The sequence below is a fragment of the Ambystoma mexicanum genome, chromosome 4q (assembly GCF_040938575.1).
Source record: "Ambystoma mexicanum isolate Mex_15411 chromosome 4q, UKY_AmexF1_1, whole genome shotgun sequence".
Taxonomy (NCBI): domain Eukaryota; kingdom Metazoa; phylum Chordata; class Amphibia; order Caudata; family Ambystomatidae; genus Ambystoma; species Ambystoma mexicanum.
Window position 1 is genome coordinate 1,093,272,556 of NC_090928.1, and position 14,888 is coordinate 1,093,287,443.

A 14,888-nucleotide genomic window follows, 5' to 3' on the forward strand; every position below is an offset into this window, starting at 1 on the left:
CCATTTGGACTCCATGGGGATTTCGTTGAAATTACCACCAGCGGTAGGTCCACCGGTGGCAATGCCCTGAAATTGCCTTTTTTGGTGGCCTCCAAACCCATGGTGCAGCTGGTCGGTAATGCTGCAGTAATGCAGTGGTAACTCTGTTGCACTGCACTGCATTACCACCAATTCAAGCCACAATATCAAATTGAAATAGTTTAAAAAAAGTTTTAAGACATAGTAAAAGGTCTAAACAGTTTTAGTAGTATGACACCTTTATGTTAATAAATATTTTCGTTGTTAAGGTTATAGCACACAGTGTTCTTGTACAGCATAGGACATTGTTGCCTTGTAATGGTAGATAACTAACATTTACACTGTGAATAAATTAAATTGAGTGGTATGTAAAAATCAAGAAAAGCATGAACATGTAAATGTGCACAGTACAGAAAAGGTGGCATTCAGGGGATTGCTTTCTCAATGCTGTAATCAACATCTAGTATCTCTCTGGGAGAAGTCTTAGATGTCCTGCTCCGTACATTCTTGCATTTCAGGTTAGGTTCTCTGCTTTTTGTGCTCAGTGGGAAAGGGATCAATAACACCCTTACACTTCCTCTGGAGCGGTTTTTCATGTTTGTGTCCAAAGTCTGGACGTTTTTCCTAAAACTTGGGGAAAGAAAGGAGGAAAGCCGGTCAAAGTATGTCTTTGGTCCACATTTAGGCCTGTTTTCAAATTGTAATATCATCCGTCCATCCACACCGCAGATCCACCTGTTCCACGTCTGTCCTCCTCCTTTGTTTCATGGTCACTTGGATTGTTGGGATGACGGGTAAGTGGATACAACCGAGTAGTTAACAGACTACTTGACCATTCCAATTTTCCAATAAACATCAAACAAAGACTGTAGGAATTCTATAGAAACTATGGCAACTTTTGAAAAGCCCCACATTATTTCAGTTACTTTTGTATATGAGGACGGGGTTTTGTATGAAGTGACACTTTATCACACAGGTGCATACTGTTCATCAGCTTGTGTTCTTGTGGAAATCAGCTTTGGGAGTGGGATGTTTCCTCAACTTCCTCAATGGTATGAAAATAGGAGTTGTGTCCACCTTTATTTATGAACCAATTCTTAAGTGAAAGGGCCCCTTTTTAGTGGCCTATGAATTAGGAGTGAGGCACAGTCGCCCAGTATGTGTTCATCACTGTCTGAGTATCTGATAACCTTGGATGTGCCTTTGCAGGCACAGAGACATTATCATTTATTGGGTGAAGGTATAGGTGCGAGTATATCAAATGTTGAAAGTCAAAAGAACGTTTGAATTACATTGAGAATTAAACATAGTCTATCAAAGAAATCACTGGCTTATATAACTGCACATGATAAGGCAGAACTCTCTATAGAGAATGTTATATTTGGGTTTATGTATGAAGATCGCTTTCTCTAGACCGGGAAAATTACATTCCTACAGAAAAAATATTCCTGGGTATATTTCTAAAGTGAAATATGCTTACTTTCACCATGTTGACTGGTTGCTTCTAATGTTGAATGACAATTCTGCCCACATAAAGACTACTTGTGAAAAAATAGGGGACATTAAATACTGTTTAGATTAAATGGGGTGGTTGCATGTTTTTCTCACAAAGAGAGGATTCATTCATCATGCACTCTGCTGCAAATATATAGTCTTTTATTTACATTATATATTTAAATGTGTAACTACATTTGTGGATATTGATTATTATACATCACCCTTCATATGTCCTCGTTGTTTTAAAACTCTACATTGATATCCTTATCTGTTTACATAGAGGATTTAACCTGATGGCTTTTTCATTTAAAGTTGCTGTCAGTAAGTATATTGAAGCAATAGTGTCCATTTAATATCATGTTTTTCTTGTAATCTGTAAAGGAGATATGGACACTCCTCATAAAATACGCGTTTTGAGGTTCAGCACTTTTTCTGGTATAACGCTATCAATCAGGACAATACAGAATGTTGGTATGGTACACGCTTTATATATAGTCTAGTCCATAAGGATGAATTAGAAGACACTTGGAAAGCACAGTAAGCAGAGCAAGTAAAGAAGGAAGTAAAGGGCTAAAGAAGTATCTGACAATGCAGGGAAGTGACACAACATGCAGTGATGTGGCATGATTGACACAGGAAATTATACTAAGTAGATCTTACAAGATGTATTGTAGCAATGTGGTGGCTCATTTATGTGTGATGGTGTGATCCACTTGCAAAGTATCCTGTAGAGGTGCATAGAAGATATTAGGGGTCTGGAAAGAGAGAGAACATCTCCTGTAACTCACCAAAAAAGAACTGATAGTCATCATGTCCCCTATGTTTAAAGTACATCTTCAGCAGGGGGACAAGGGACCATCGAAGGAAACCTGCAGGCAGTAAAGACCTGTCATACAAAATCTCTACACTTCCTACTAAATGTAGTCATTACTATGAACATCTGAATTCAGAAAGCTGTCAAGCACCGTATCTTCTAAACATAAAAAAAAAACATATCTCCCCAACAAACAAAACCTTCAGTAGAGTCCCTAGGATACAAGGAGTACAATAAACAAAAACAGGAAATATAAAAGCGCTAAGCCTAAGTGGGCATTCCACTCATTCAAGGGATTCTCATCCCATAGTCAGACATCTTGACTGCCAAAGCTCTCAAGAGATGCAAGCCCTTATTTACTTCGCGCACATTTGCACCCATCTTGCCACAGCACCCACCTGGCACTGCACCTAAAACTTAGCAGCGTCCAAGGCGTTGTCAACTAAGAGAATGCTTTTTTTTCCCCATACAGCATACATGTAGAAAAGCATGAAAACAAAACATAGAACCAGGCCCTGCTGACATGTGATCTGGAGCATCTAAGAAGCACATTACTGAAATGTTCCTCGGAAACACAAATATGTCCTTATTTCTCATGGAATTCTATAGACTACAACAGGTCCTCTCCAGAAATTCTTCCATCCACGTTCTTAAAGAGGACTCCGTTATTGTATGAAATAGTAACACTTTATTCGCTGTGGCACCATATGTTCATAACCTATGGCACTCTGATGCCCATTTTAGAGAACTGCTACAATTTGACATCTTTATATACGTACCTAGTTTGGGCTCCTGCTAGCTTTTTGGGGGACTATGCATAGAAAGCACATCCCTAATATGTCAGGGAGAATATTGCAAATGAACAGAACACTAATAAAGGCAATAAAGTTGTACATGTATCTGTGCGTGGATCTAAAGTGAGGGATCGTAAAGTAGATATGGTAGTGTTTTACTGGAGTACAAATGCTTCACTACACACAACATCGACAATATCCACCTAATGTTGATGAACGCACCAGTCAAAGGTGATCTTGTGCACTGCACAGCAATAAAGTTACCCGAGCTTGGTGGATTGTGAAACAATAGGGTAGAGAGTACAATTAGTCAGAAAGTGTAGTCGTCGGTTGATTGGAGGGCCCCCAATTTCGGACAAATGAAGAGTAATGTAAATACGAGGATGGACTTGGAGGATTAAAGGCCACTGGAAATAAATATAGTTTAGCAGGGCAAAATGGCCAATAATGCAATGGGGCCTTGTATCTTTGGGGAAAAGAGGGTTTGAATGTATCCATCAGAGACCACGTAGTGGTGGGTTCTTGAGATGTGTTGTAGCAGGACTTACAGACTAAACCTTCCCTGAAGGTAGAGCCTTTTTTTCCAGGGTGGACCAGGGTCCTTCATACCAGCATATCATTATAAAAGATTGAATTGTATGAAATATGGAGGTTTCTACATCAGTTTGGCTGATTAACTGTAGGCTCTCCCAGTTGCAAGTGGCGGGCCAAAGCAAGATCTAGTGCTCTAACTTCCTTGACTACTAGGGGACAGATTACAAACACTTTGCACCAGTGCTAGTCTAATTCTGTATAGTATTAACACTAAAATGTCCCTACTGCAAAATCAATGCATTTTCAATGCATGTTTGCACCAGTGTAAAGTTTGCCCAGGTGCTAATACCCTTCCATATTATCACTAGGGCAAACTTTGCCTTGGTGCAAAAATGCATTTAAATAATACGTTTTTACCCAAGGGAAAACTTTGCCCATGTGCTAACACTATGAACAATTACACTTGTCAATTGTCATGGTGCAACGCCCCAATGTCCTTTTTCCACTAGGGTAAACTTTGCCCTGGTGCTAATACTGTCCAAATGTGCAGTTGTACTGGTGTACATCTTCTGTAATCTGGATGGTGCCTAATGTCTGTGTGTGGTATTTCTTAACATCACCAAGAACATCAAGTGTTCTCCTGATCCAACAGAGACAATGGACAGCTGAGACACCTAGCAACAAGGATGAAGACTTTGATTTGTAAGTAAGAGATGGTCTTCATATGAGATGCTTCAGAAAACTAGTTCCGGATTCTGTTACCTCGTCATTCCCGCTGATATTTGGCCATTTATATGAAACTGTGATCCGTCTAGTGAGGAAACCTGAGGGTCCACCTGATAGGTGGATGTGTGTTGCAATATGTCGTGCATGTGGTTGCCAAGTATGCATTTTGATTTTGTGTTGTTGTGTTTGTAGTTTAGTGTTAGGCTTGTGGGGAAGCATGGGGGATTGCAGGGTCCCAACAGGAGAATAATACTTGACAGGAATTCCCACTGACCCATGGTCCGGTGCACAGGACTCCTCTGGGTGGGGAAATGGATATTCAGGGACTCAGCTACGGGTGGGAGGGACGTTTTTCCTCTACCATGAGTCTTGGAGATTGGTGATGTTATGAAGGACGAGGCAGTATTTTTCTCTACAAATGGCTATGTATTATCATCAATAAAAACATTTGTACTGCAATAACCCAATTGTATGGACAAGAGGTCTTGCGCTGAATGTATCTTTGACGTAATATGCATGTGACTGCATGTTATTCAGTGTGCATGTGTTCTGCATGTCAAGTATAGCAGAACCCACACATGTAGACAGTTGCGCTAGGGGTTGATAGCCAATTGTCTTTACTACCCTTCCCCCCTCTTGCACTGTAACCCATACAATACAGCTGAGTGCCATGAAAAATCTGCTCCAGCTGTTACAAAGTCACTGACATAGCAGTCATCTCTGCACCTGAACACACTATACTCTGCATGATGTTTATAATGTTTGAAACTAGTCCTCTCTACTAGTAATAGAAATGTCATCTAATTCTAAGTACTATTTGCATGGAATGTAATGCTCCTTTTATTTTCAACTTTGCAAAGACTACTGTCTTCCGAAGGACCTTTGATTCCACAGCGCTTAGACACTATTACAATGGCAGTAGGTGCTAGACATATATTAAATAACAATATAACATAACATCCTAAACTGTGCAGTCAAATCTACGATAGTGATGGGTGTCAAAGGGGTGGTTACGTCAAGTCAGTAGACAAACTACTGATAGTACAACAGAAAGTTCATGGAAAGGGGCAATAAGATGGGTGCCCATAGTCATAACTGGGGGAAATGATCACAGTTGTGTGACTCCATACTTGTAGGAGTTTACATAACAGCATGATGTGAACGTTTGTCCTATGCAAGTCCTACACTTGACGTGTACACATTCCGTGTTACCTCTGGGTGGCAAATGGTGGTAAGTAGTCATGAGTAAAGAACACCGATGAGTTGCATGGCACATGCTTGGAAATGTAGGTAGAGGGCTGCAAGTGAAACCGCCATGGACAGGAGAACAGTGAGTGGGATCCATATGAGCAGGGCCTGCAACACTTAAGGGGACTTCATGGAGTCTGGGACTGGTGGGGGAACATCTCAAGAGGGGAAAGCTGGTGGGAGAACGAGTTACCATATATGTAGAACATCCCTCAAAGACACATTGTATGCAGATTCACCACATACATATTCTTGTTATGGCTTCAATAAAAGCCTAGAGTTTCACTGAAACAGGAATCTATTTGTAAATCAAAAGGAATGCTCATGCTATGGACACAATTTATGAAAAGGATACGTCCATCAAGGCTAAAATTCCTCGGCATGCATCCAGTGTGAACCCCCCATCAAGAACAGGAAATGTTTGATCTGTAAATCAAAGGTATATAAAAATAATGTTAGTATTTAGAAAATCAGACATTTAATTCAATACATGACACACCAAACACAAGAGATGAAAAATCCATGCAGCCTGAAATGGCAAAAACGTAATTTCTTTTTCCACATTTGTTTTTGGCTCATAGGTGTCTTTTCAGTGACACCTTGTGTAGCAAAAGCCTAATACTCTGACTTTAAATAGATGAACCAGGGTCATGCCCCACCCTCTTCACATTCATGCCATGCCTGCATTTTTTGGGCCACATCACAATAGGACATATGCAGAATATGAGATTGGCAAATTCAACCGGCCACTCAGATTTTGCAAATACAAAGTATTGAAGAAAGCTCTGTTGTAGACTGTCTTTGGGCCTGATTCATAGAAAAGTGTGCATTGATCCTGCAAAGTCCCTGTGCCGAAAAAGACTTTGTGCGTCCCTTATGCAAGCTGTGCGTATTCAAGGATTCAGAAAGCGCAATCCAACTCAACCCACAAAGAAAACCAAGCTCCACGAGCAACGCCCACAACACGCCCCCATGCAAACCAAAACCATAGCCATAAACTAACCTTTGCGCAAACCTCCGCCTCCACCACTGACCCACCATCCAGCACCCTGGTGACACTGCATGCGGTCCCCCATAGGTCAAGGCTGCACCCCAGCTAGTCTGAGCGAAGTCCCCTGAAAATAAAATCTGCACCCCCTCAGAGTCTGCGTGAGGACCCCCATGAGAAACAACTGCAACCCTGTGAATTTGCGTGAGCTCCCCTGTAAGTGACGGCTGCACCCCTGCAGGGTCTTTGCAAGGTCCCCTGTAAGGTCCCCTGTAAGTGACGGCTGCACCCCTGCGAGTCTGTGAAAGGTCCCCTGAAAGTAACAGCTGCACCCGTGCAAATCTGTGCTAGCTCCACTGTAAGTAAAGGCTGCACCCCTGCGAAAATGCGAACTGCCCCCCCCCCCTATCCCCAAGGCACCCAAACCTCTGGCATATACACCTACTGCACAGTAGCCACCTCAAGCCCAGACACCACCTACCAGCCCCCCTCACCTCCGACAGTATCCCAGGCAGCCAACTCAGGTCCTGACACCAATCACCAGCCCCCTTCACCTCTGACACTAACCCCAGGCAGCACGCTCAGGACCTGACACAAACCACCAGCCCCACTCACCTCTGACACTACCCCAGGCATCCCCCTCAGGTCCTGACACCACCCCCCAGCCCACCTCACCTCTGACACTACCCCCAGGCAGCCCCCTCAGGTGTTGACACCACCCATGAGCCCCCCTCACCTCTGACACTACCTCTGCCACATTACACCCCTACCAGTCCAACAACTTAGCTCAATTCCACTGGCTGGCCTCCAATGTGAAGCACACTGGTCACATATAACCCCCTATTCTGAACAACTGGGGCACTGCTGCAGAATCCATGTCTGTAGCTCATCATAGAACTCCCTGGTGCATCACACTCACTTGCACATCAACAGGACAGCGGAATGTAGCCCCAGTTACACTGTGAATGCACCATGTACATGTAACATAGTAAAGCAATGTAATACAATGTGATGCATCATTGTGCCCATGTGCCATTGCAATGGCCTCAATGCGCTGTAGGTGAATGACCTTGGAGGACACAAGCCAATGATATCATTGATAGGGCAGCGTGATATGTAATGTGTGTGTGCATAGTAGCCTGTAAAAATAAATAAATTAATGAAGGGAGTCTGGTAGCTGTCAAAGTCCCTGCAAATAAGACAAGTAGAACAGGCATGTCTTCAGGCGTTGTGAAGGCTGTCTGAGAGTGTGTGAGCCAAGGAGATGGATGATGTGAACATCCAGACTTAATAAATCCATCACGTGAATATGTAGCATTCGAGTGGCAGCTGTGCAACATGACATGAGATCATCTTCTGGGTGATAGCTCATGTGTGCAGGTGGGTGGCTATGCATTTTGAGGGATAGCCCTACCGAATAACGACTGCACAAGTGATGAGTGTATCGCACACATCCACAGTGAGGCCCCCAATCCATATGACACCCACAGAACAAATGCATTCCTAAACCATAGTAAACCAAATTCAACACATGAACAAAGAGACAGCAACAAGTGTGTGATTAAGAAACTGAAATGTGTATTCAAAATATGTAAACTACACCAAGCAACTATGTGAAAGGGGGAAATGTCCAAGGATCAAAAATGAAGAAAACTCAAAAAAGAAAACCCACACAAAGAACTATTTACAGCGGCAGCAGGCTCAATTGTCTCTCAATGCCCCCTCCAGGGCAGTGTCACATTCCTCATCCGTTCTTGCCTGGATGGCTTGCAGGCCCCCAACCATCCTCCTATCTTCCTCCTACGCATCCCTGCAAACCTCCGCCAGGATGGCAGCCTGCCTCAAAGTACACCTTGCAACCACCTCTTGCAATCCTCGCCTCCGTAGCCCGCTGCCTCACCATCATCAGCTGCCTCCGGAACACCATCCTGACGCACACCATATCACAGACTCTCCTCCGTTCCTCCTGCCAGATGTCACCACTGACCTGCCTCACTTGCCTCCTCGATGACGAATGGCCCTGAATAGATTACCTCTGGAAACTCCTCATCTGCTTCTGCCTGGCTGAGTGTAGGCTGCGCAGCTAACCCCGCCATCTGGATGGCACACATCAGTGGGTACAGTGCCAGCACTGTCCTGAGCTGCCAGCTGTCCCACTGCTGCCTGTCCCTGTGTTGGTAAGAAACAAAGAGATCCACATTTTTGGAAACCTTCGTCCCCTGCACACTTTCTACAAGGCCCAAAGATAGGCCTAATTGTTATCTTCAATAAGTATTAGTTATATTCAAAAACGCATTGGGCCAACCTATACTTTGTTAATAAAAAGGAGAAGAAGGTTCTCTAAAGAAAAGAAAAGGACTCATTGAATTTCATCATGAACATTTATTCAATTGCATTTTTTTCAATATAACATACTTATTGAAGATAACAATTAGGCCTATCTTTGGGCCTCGTAGAAAGTGTGCAGGGGACGCAGGTTTCCGAAAATGTGGATCTCTTTGTTTCTTAGTATTTTTCCAGCCTAGATAGCAAGGCTGAGTTTTTCTCCCCCGTACCTTGAACTTTATAAATTTGTATCTTTACTTTCTACCATATTACCATTCAAATAAGGGTGTGCAAGGGTAACCTTGGTGTTTTGTTAGTTTTGTTTCCCACTGAGGTGGGTTGGTATCAATACATTACACTAGCACCCTATAATTTAATATGTCATTTTCAAGTATTAACCCACTTACAGACAAATCAGCCACAACTTTAGCTTTCTCAGAAGAGGAAGCAACCAGAATTTTAGGTCTGATAAAAGATACGAGTAACGCAACACCATTGGACAGCAACCCAGAACGTCTAAACCAAAAATTAGGCGCGAGATCTCACAAAAGTTGCACGCTACTACACAGGCGCAATATTACAGAGCTAAACGCATTTGACGAGGCTTAAGAATCTATCTCAAGCCAACTCTTTGCAAAGAAAACAAAGAATTTGTCAATAAATGGGAGCATATCCTTAACAAATGTTCATTGCACTTAATCCTGCTCACAATTGAGGAATTGTCAAAATCAGTAACAACTTTACAGCAAGAAATAGATGAGGTCTGAGTGCAATTGTCAAAACTCAAAATAGAAGCGGAACTCAAACAGATTTTGGAGGATACAAACAACAAACTGGAATCTTACAAACAAGACATAGAACAGCGTAAGATTAGAAAATGTCGCTGTGATACCTTGGATTACGCCAGAGATATTGTTTACTTGTGGCAGGAGTTTTATGCAAACAATAGACCAACTCCAAGGAGACCACACAGACCTCAACCCACACCAGATAGCAATACCGATAGCAGCGAAGAACTAAGAGGGGAAGTTATGATATGATATCATATGATATGATATGGCATTTGTAATGCGCCTATACATAAGTGTTTCAAGGCGTGACGAGGCAAGGGGGGGGCAAAGGGAGGACAGACAGTGAGGCCACGTGTCATTCAGATCGTGCAAGTGCATGGGAAGGGGGGCAGGAAAAGTGCGCAGGGGGAAGGGAGAGGGGAAAGTGCAGTACATGGGAAAGTGGAATAAATAAGATGAATAAGACACATAAAACAGCCAGCTGGTGGCAAGTGCAAGGAAGTGCAGACATAAGTGCTGGAAGGGTGACTGAAGGGATACAGAAAAAACGGACCCCAAGTGCAGGGGTTGCCAGGGAGGCAGTGCAGGTGGGCAGTTGACTGGGGCTGGGCCAGACATCAGAAAGGGTGGCCAGGTAACCAGTGCAATTTCAGTCAGGAATTCAGCAAGGGAGGGGAGGAGAGAAAGTAGAAGCAAAGAGGAAGGTTTTGAGGTGTTTCCGGAACCGGAGATGGTTCTCCTCGAGTTTCAGGGAGGCAGGAAGGATGTTCCAGAGAGAGGCCCCTGCCGAAGAGAGTGATCTGCCACCAACATGTGCTTGGAGAAGCGACTGACCCTTAGGGAGTTGGAGGCAGATGAGCGAAGAGCTTGAGAAGGAAGATATTTAGGAAGAGAGAGTTGAAGGTATTGCAGCCCCAGACCCAAGAAGGCCTTGTGTACAATGCAGAGGGGTTTGAATTTAATCCTCGCAGCCACTGGGAGCCAGTGCAGAGATTTCAGTCCTGGAGAGATACGATCCCTGGGCTTGAGGCCAAGGACAAGTCTCGCAGTCCTGTTCTGGATAATTTGCAAAGGGCGGAGAGTGGAGGCAGGCAGATTTAGATAGAGGCTGTTACAGTAGTCCAGCTTGGAGAGGACCAGGGCTCTGGAGACAGTGAGCTTCTGGGGGAAGGAGAGGAAAGGAAGAATACCTCTAAGGAGGTGCAGCTGGTAGTGTGACTTCTTAGAGATGTCAGAGATGTGAGGGGAGAAGGAGAGTGCAGAGTCGAAGAGGACCCTGAGGTTGTTAGCCTTGCAGGTGGGAGTGGGAGGAGGGCCAAGAGAGGCCGGCCAGAGAGCTGCAGGGAAGGAGGGAGTGGATGTGCCGATGAGTATAATCTCAGTCTTACTGGCATTAAGGCAGAGGTCGTTGGCGGCACACCATTCCTGGATGGCAGACAGACAGTCAGAGATGAGGGAAGGAGAGGAGGAGGAGGGCGAGGGTAGCCTGAAAATGGGCTGGGCAGTGGCGGCTGGTGACTTTGGAAGGTGGTGGGGCGTAAATTTCTCCTGGCGAATTTGTGAGCATGCGAGAGCAGCGAGCGAGCCCAACCCACATCATGGGTAGTGCAGGGGTCACCCCCGCGAAAATATTTGAAAAATGGCTTCCAAAATGTGAAATTTACTGTCCAAACCCACAGAAATATGACATAAAAGCATTAGGTTTTACATACCAATGGTGGTACATTGTTCTTACGTGTGCAAGTGTGATGGTGTACAGCAGCTTGTATTGAGAATAGCTGGTACTGTGGTGTAGCATATCCAGGAATTATAGAAAAATATAATTTTGTCACTGTAACTGGCATTCATATGCATCAAAAGAAATTCTTATGAAGTCAATGCACTGTGCATGAATAGAAAACTCATGTGTTTACAACACTCATCCCAAACATAAAGCCTGCAATCCACAGCCTCAAATACAAATACGGTATTTGAGGCTTTGCTAGGTATTTGAAACAGACAGAAAATTGCATTTCCGCAGGGCCAACTCAGTCCTCCAGCCACCCGATTACATTTTACAATGGTTAGAAGCGTGAAGAATCTGGCATGGAGCGCAGTGCTATATAACAATGTGACGTTACATATTAACCTGTCAGCTAACATTTAGCACAAGTTTTTCTTTTGTATATAAGGGATGGGCCAGTCATATCAAGTCACATCTATTCCAACTGCTAAAACACATACTGGCAAATGGCCCATTCCACCGGCACACCTTCCCCCTAGATGGCTTCCTCAGGAAGGGCACATTCAAAATAATGGTGTGTATGCACATCATTTTCGATGGACTTATAATGTGAAGCATGTATGATTAATTAACATGCGATTACAAAATAGTACTCACCGCATAAAATAGATGATAAAGCACATCAACAAAATTGATTCATCAAACATTGCAGATTTTAAGGTTCGTATTTGAACCGCGTACGTGCATCAAGGGGACGCATGTTAAGCACTAGCTGGGAGGGGCCCTTTTTTATGTGTGATAGACCCTGGGAATTGTTTTCAGCGCCTGTCATCGTAACTTTTACAGCACTTCATTTCAGAGTGGGACTGCCATGGTCACATGAAATTAAAACACGCAGACAAGCTTTTTCTTGTCATCAAAAGGGCCCTAGAAATAATTGTCAAAGTGGCCCCATATTATACATTTCCAGCAAGCCCAACAATGTTCCCATGGGAAAATTTGGAAAGACAACACAAAAGAGGCCCAGGGTGCAGAGGTCTACTGGGAAATCTACGCCGTTCCCTAAAGGCCAGTCCACCCCTGGACGTCAGTAGAGTAGGTAATGAAAAGATTACTTGGGTTCTGACCTGAATGTGAGGGTGCCCAGGGATTCTGTAATTATGAGGGGAGGGACGCGTGACTCTGTTTAAATTCCGCGCCTCAAATGATGCTGTCATTATCCACACAAAGGTACAGAGCGAATCGTGCAGGCCTTAGCACAGGGAGTGCGCAGGGAACAGCTTCCACGCTGTCTAATTACCTGCCAGCATGGTCGGACTGGGCAATACAATTGTCTCGGGAAGCAATGAAAAAGTGGCCCACAGTTGTAAATGGCTATTCATTCCTTTTGTGGCACTGTTTGAATAGTACCCAAGGGGGAGCTTTTGGATAAAATGTGATGCAAATTGTGCATTCTAAAGAATATGTATTCAGCAAAACTGGTCAAAACTATGAGCCGCATAGTGAAGCAACTCATTAAACTGGCGCACATTGGCAAAAAAGTAGCCAAAATAGTGTCCCACTTTGACAAAAAAAACTGGCCCACACCCGCATTTTGTGTTTTTGGTTCACCATGGGCCTATTGCCCTATAGGCCAGTACGAGCCTGCCTGCCAGGGACACGCCATCAAGGTCAACCGGTGGCTGCCAGGTCGCACGTGCATCATAAAAACTGGTGACAATGCAAAGGGCGTAATGAAAGTGAAGCTGCATTTTAAGTGCCCGATTAATGGGACAAAGCGGGCGCGTTTCGACCAATCAGCCGGAATGTTGATGATAACCACCCACCACAAGGGTATTCAGGCCTACAGTAATGTGACTGTCTAAAATAATGTGCATCCAAGTGAACAGTGTGAACCTGAGTATGTATGTGAAACAGATGGCCTTACTAAGCCTTATAGGCCCTGGGGAGGACCGTTATTGTAATATAATGACTGGCCCACACGTTATTGTCTGGGCAAATCTATATAAGTGGAGGATTGGTCATCAGCTTGTCTCATTAAGCTTCCCCCCAGGTGATACACTTTGTGAAAAGCGTTTTTCACAAAGTGTATCTCATTAAGCTTCCCCCCAGGTGATACACTTTGTGAAAAGCGCTTTTCACAAAGTGTATCGCCTGGGGGGAAGCTTAATGAGACAAGCTGTAACTGTGGTGCAGCCGTGCAGGACGTTTCAATCCAGATGCCTGCCTAGTGCTCGTCTGCAGATCCCCTGGGTTACACCCCCCCCCCCTCCTACCTGCAGAGCTTCCACGGCGGGCCTGGACGACTTCCTCCCCATTTCCACCACAGAGGCAGGACGGAGCGAGAAATCCATGTCTCTATAGAGCCGTCCTTGAAATGTTATGTGCGTAGCCCCCAGCACTAACCAACAGAGTTTGTCGGGATTTGGGGGCAAAAACAATGCGCCAGAAAAGTTTCACCAGATGGCGTCACCACACGCATGCGCTCAGCCACACAGTCATCATGAATGTCATTGGCTGACAAGCAGCCAATGGCATTCCAGTATTGTTGCTGTGCTGATTTCCAAGGAGGTCCTGACAACTTGTCAGTGACAAGTGCGCTGTTTGCGCACAGAATAATACTGGTGGGGCCACCCCTCTAGCGCCCCGCCAGCATCTACATTGCCAGGGTGTTACGTAGAGTGCGTGGAGCTGCGAGCTCCATGCACTCTAGTGGAAGAATTTGCGTAAAAAGGGACGCGCCCCTCTGCAGCAGGCCCAGCCAGCCACGAAGACGGCAGAGAGCCTGGGAGCAGCCTATTGTTTATTTATTTATCGTTCTCATTTCACATCACGCAGCGCTGCTAAAAAAGCATGCAGATTACTTTTCGAGTTTGAAAAAAAATGTGAAAGTTACGTGATTTGATTTGAACTTCTGTTCTCTCACTTCTCTGCATACTACGTGCTTCCCCTGGGGGGGGGGCGGCGCCCCCCCACCCTATGTAAGCGGCCGCCACTGGAGCTGGGTATCATCCGCATAGCGCTGAAAGTTGGGACAGAGAGCGGCGACGCGGTGGGAAAGGTGTGCCAGGTATTGGTTGAATAGCCAGGGAGAGAGGTTAGATCCGTGGGGGACACCATAGGTAGAGAAAAAGATGACGGAGACGAAGGACCCAAGTTGGACCTGGGAGGGTTGTTCGGAGAGGAAAGAAGTAAGCCACGCCAGAGCCTGACCAGTGATACCCAGGTTATCACGGAGACGGAGACGGTTGAGCAGGATGGCATGGTTGACAGTGTCAAAGGCAGAAGAGAGATCAAGCAAGATAAGAACGCAAGGGGTGTTAGAGTCGAGGTTGGTGAGCAGGTCTTCACGGATGTTCAGGAGAGCAGTTTCCGTGCTTCTGGCAGCTCTGAAGCCAGACTGATGGTCATGAAGACAACTAACAGATTC

At 44.8% G+C, this 14,888-nt stretch overlaps 1 protein-coding gene across 1 annotated transcript in view; it reads right to left on the reverse strand.

Annotated features, from left to right (window-relative positions):
• LOC138467325 (calpain-13-like) overlaps positions 1-14,888 on the reverse strand; it is a 662,439-nt gene that overhangs the window by 46,750 nt on the left and 600,801 nt on the right. The window contains exon 18 of the mRNA XM_069607301.1: positions 5,987-6,057. Within this exon, the coding sequence (XP_069463402.1) occupies positions 5,987-6,057 (71 nt within the window). The remainder of the gene's footprint in view (positions 1-5,986; positions 6,058-14,888) is intronic.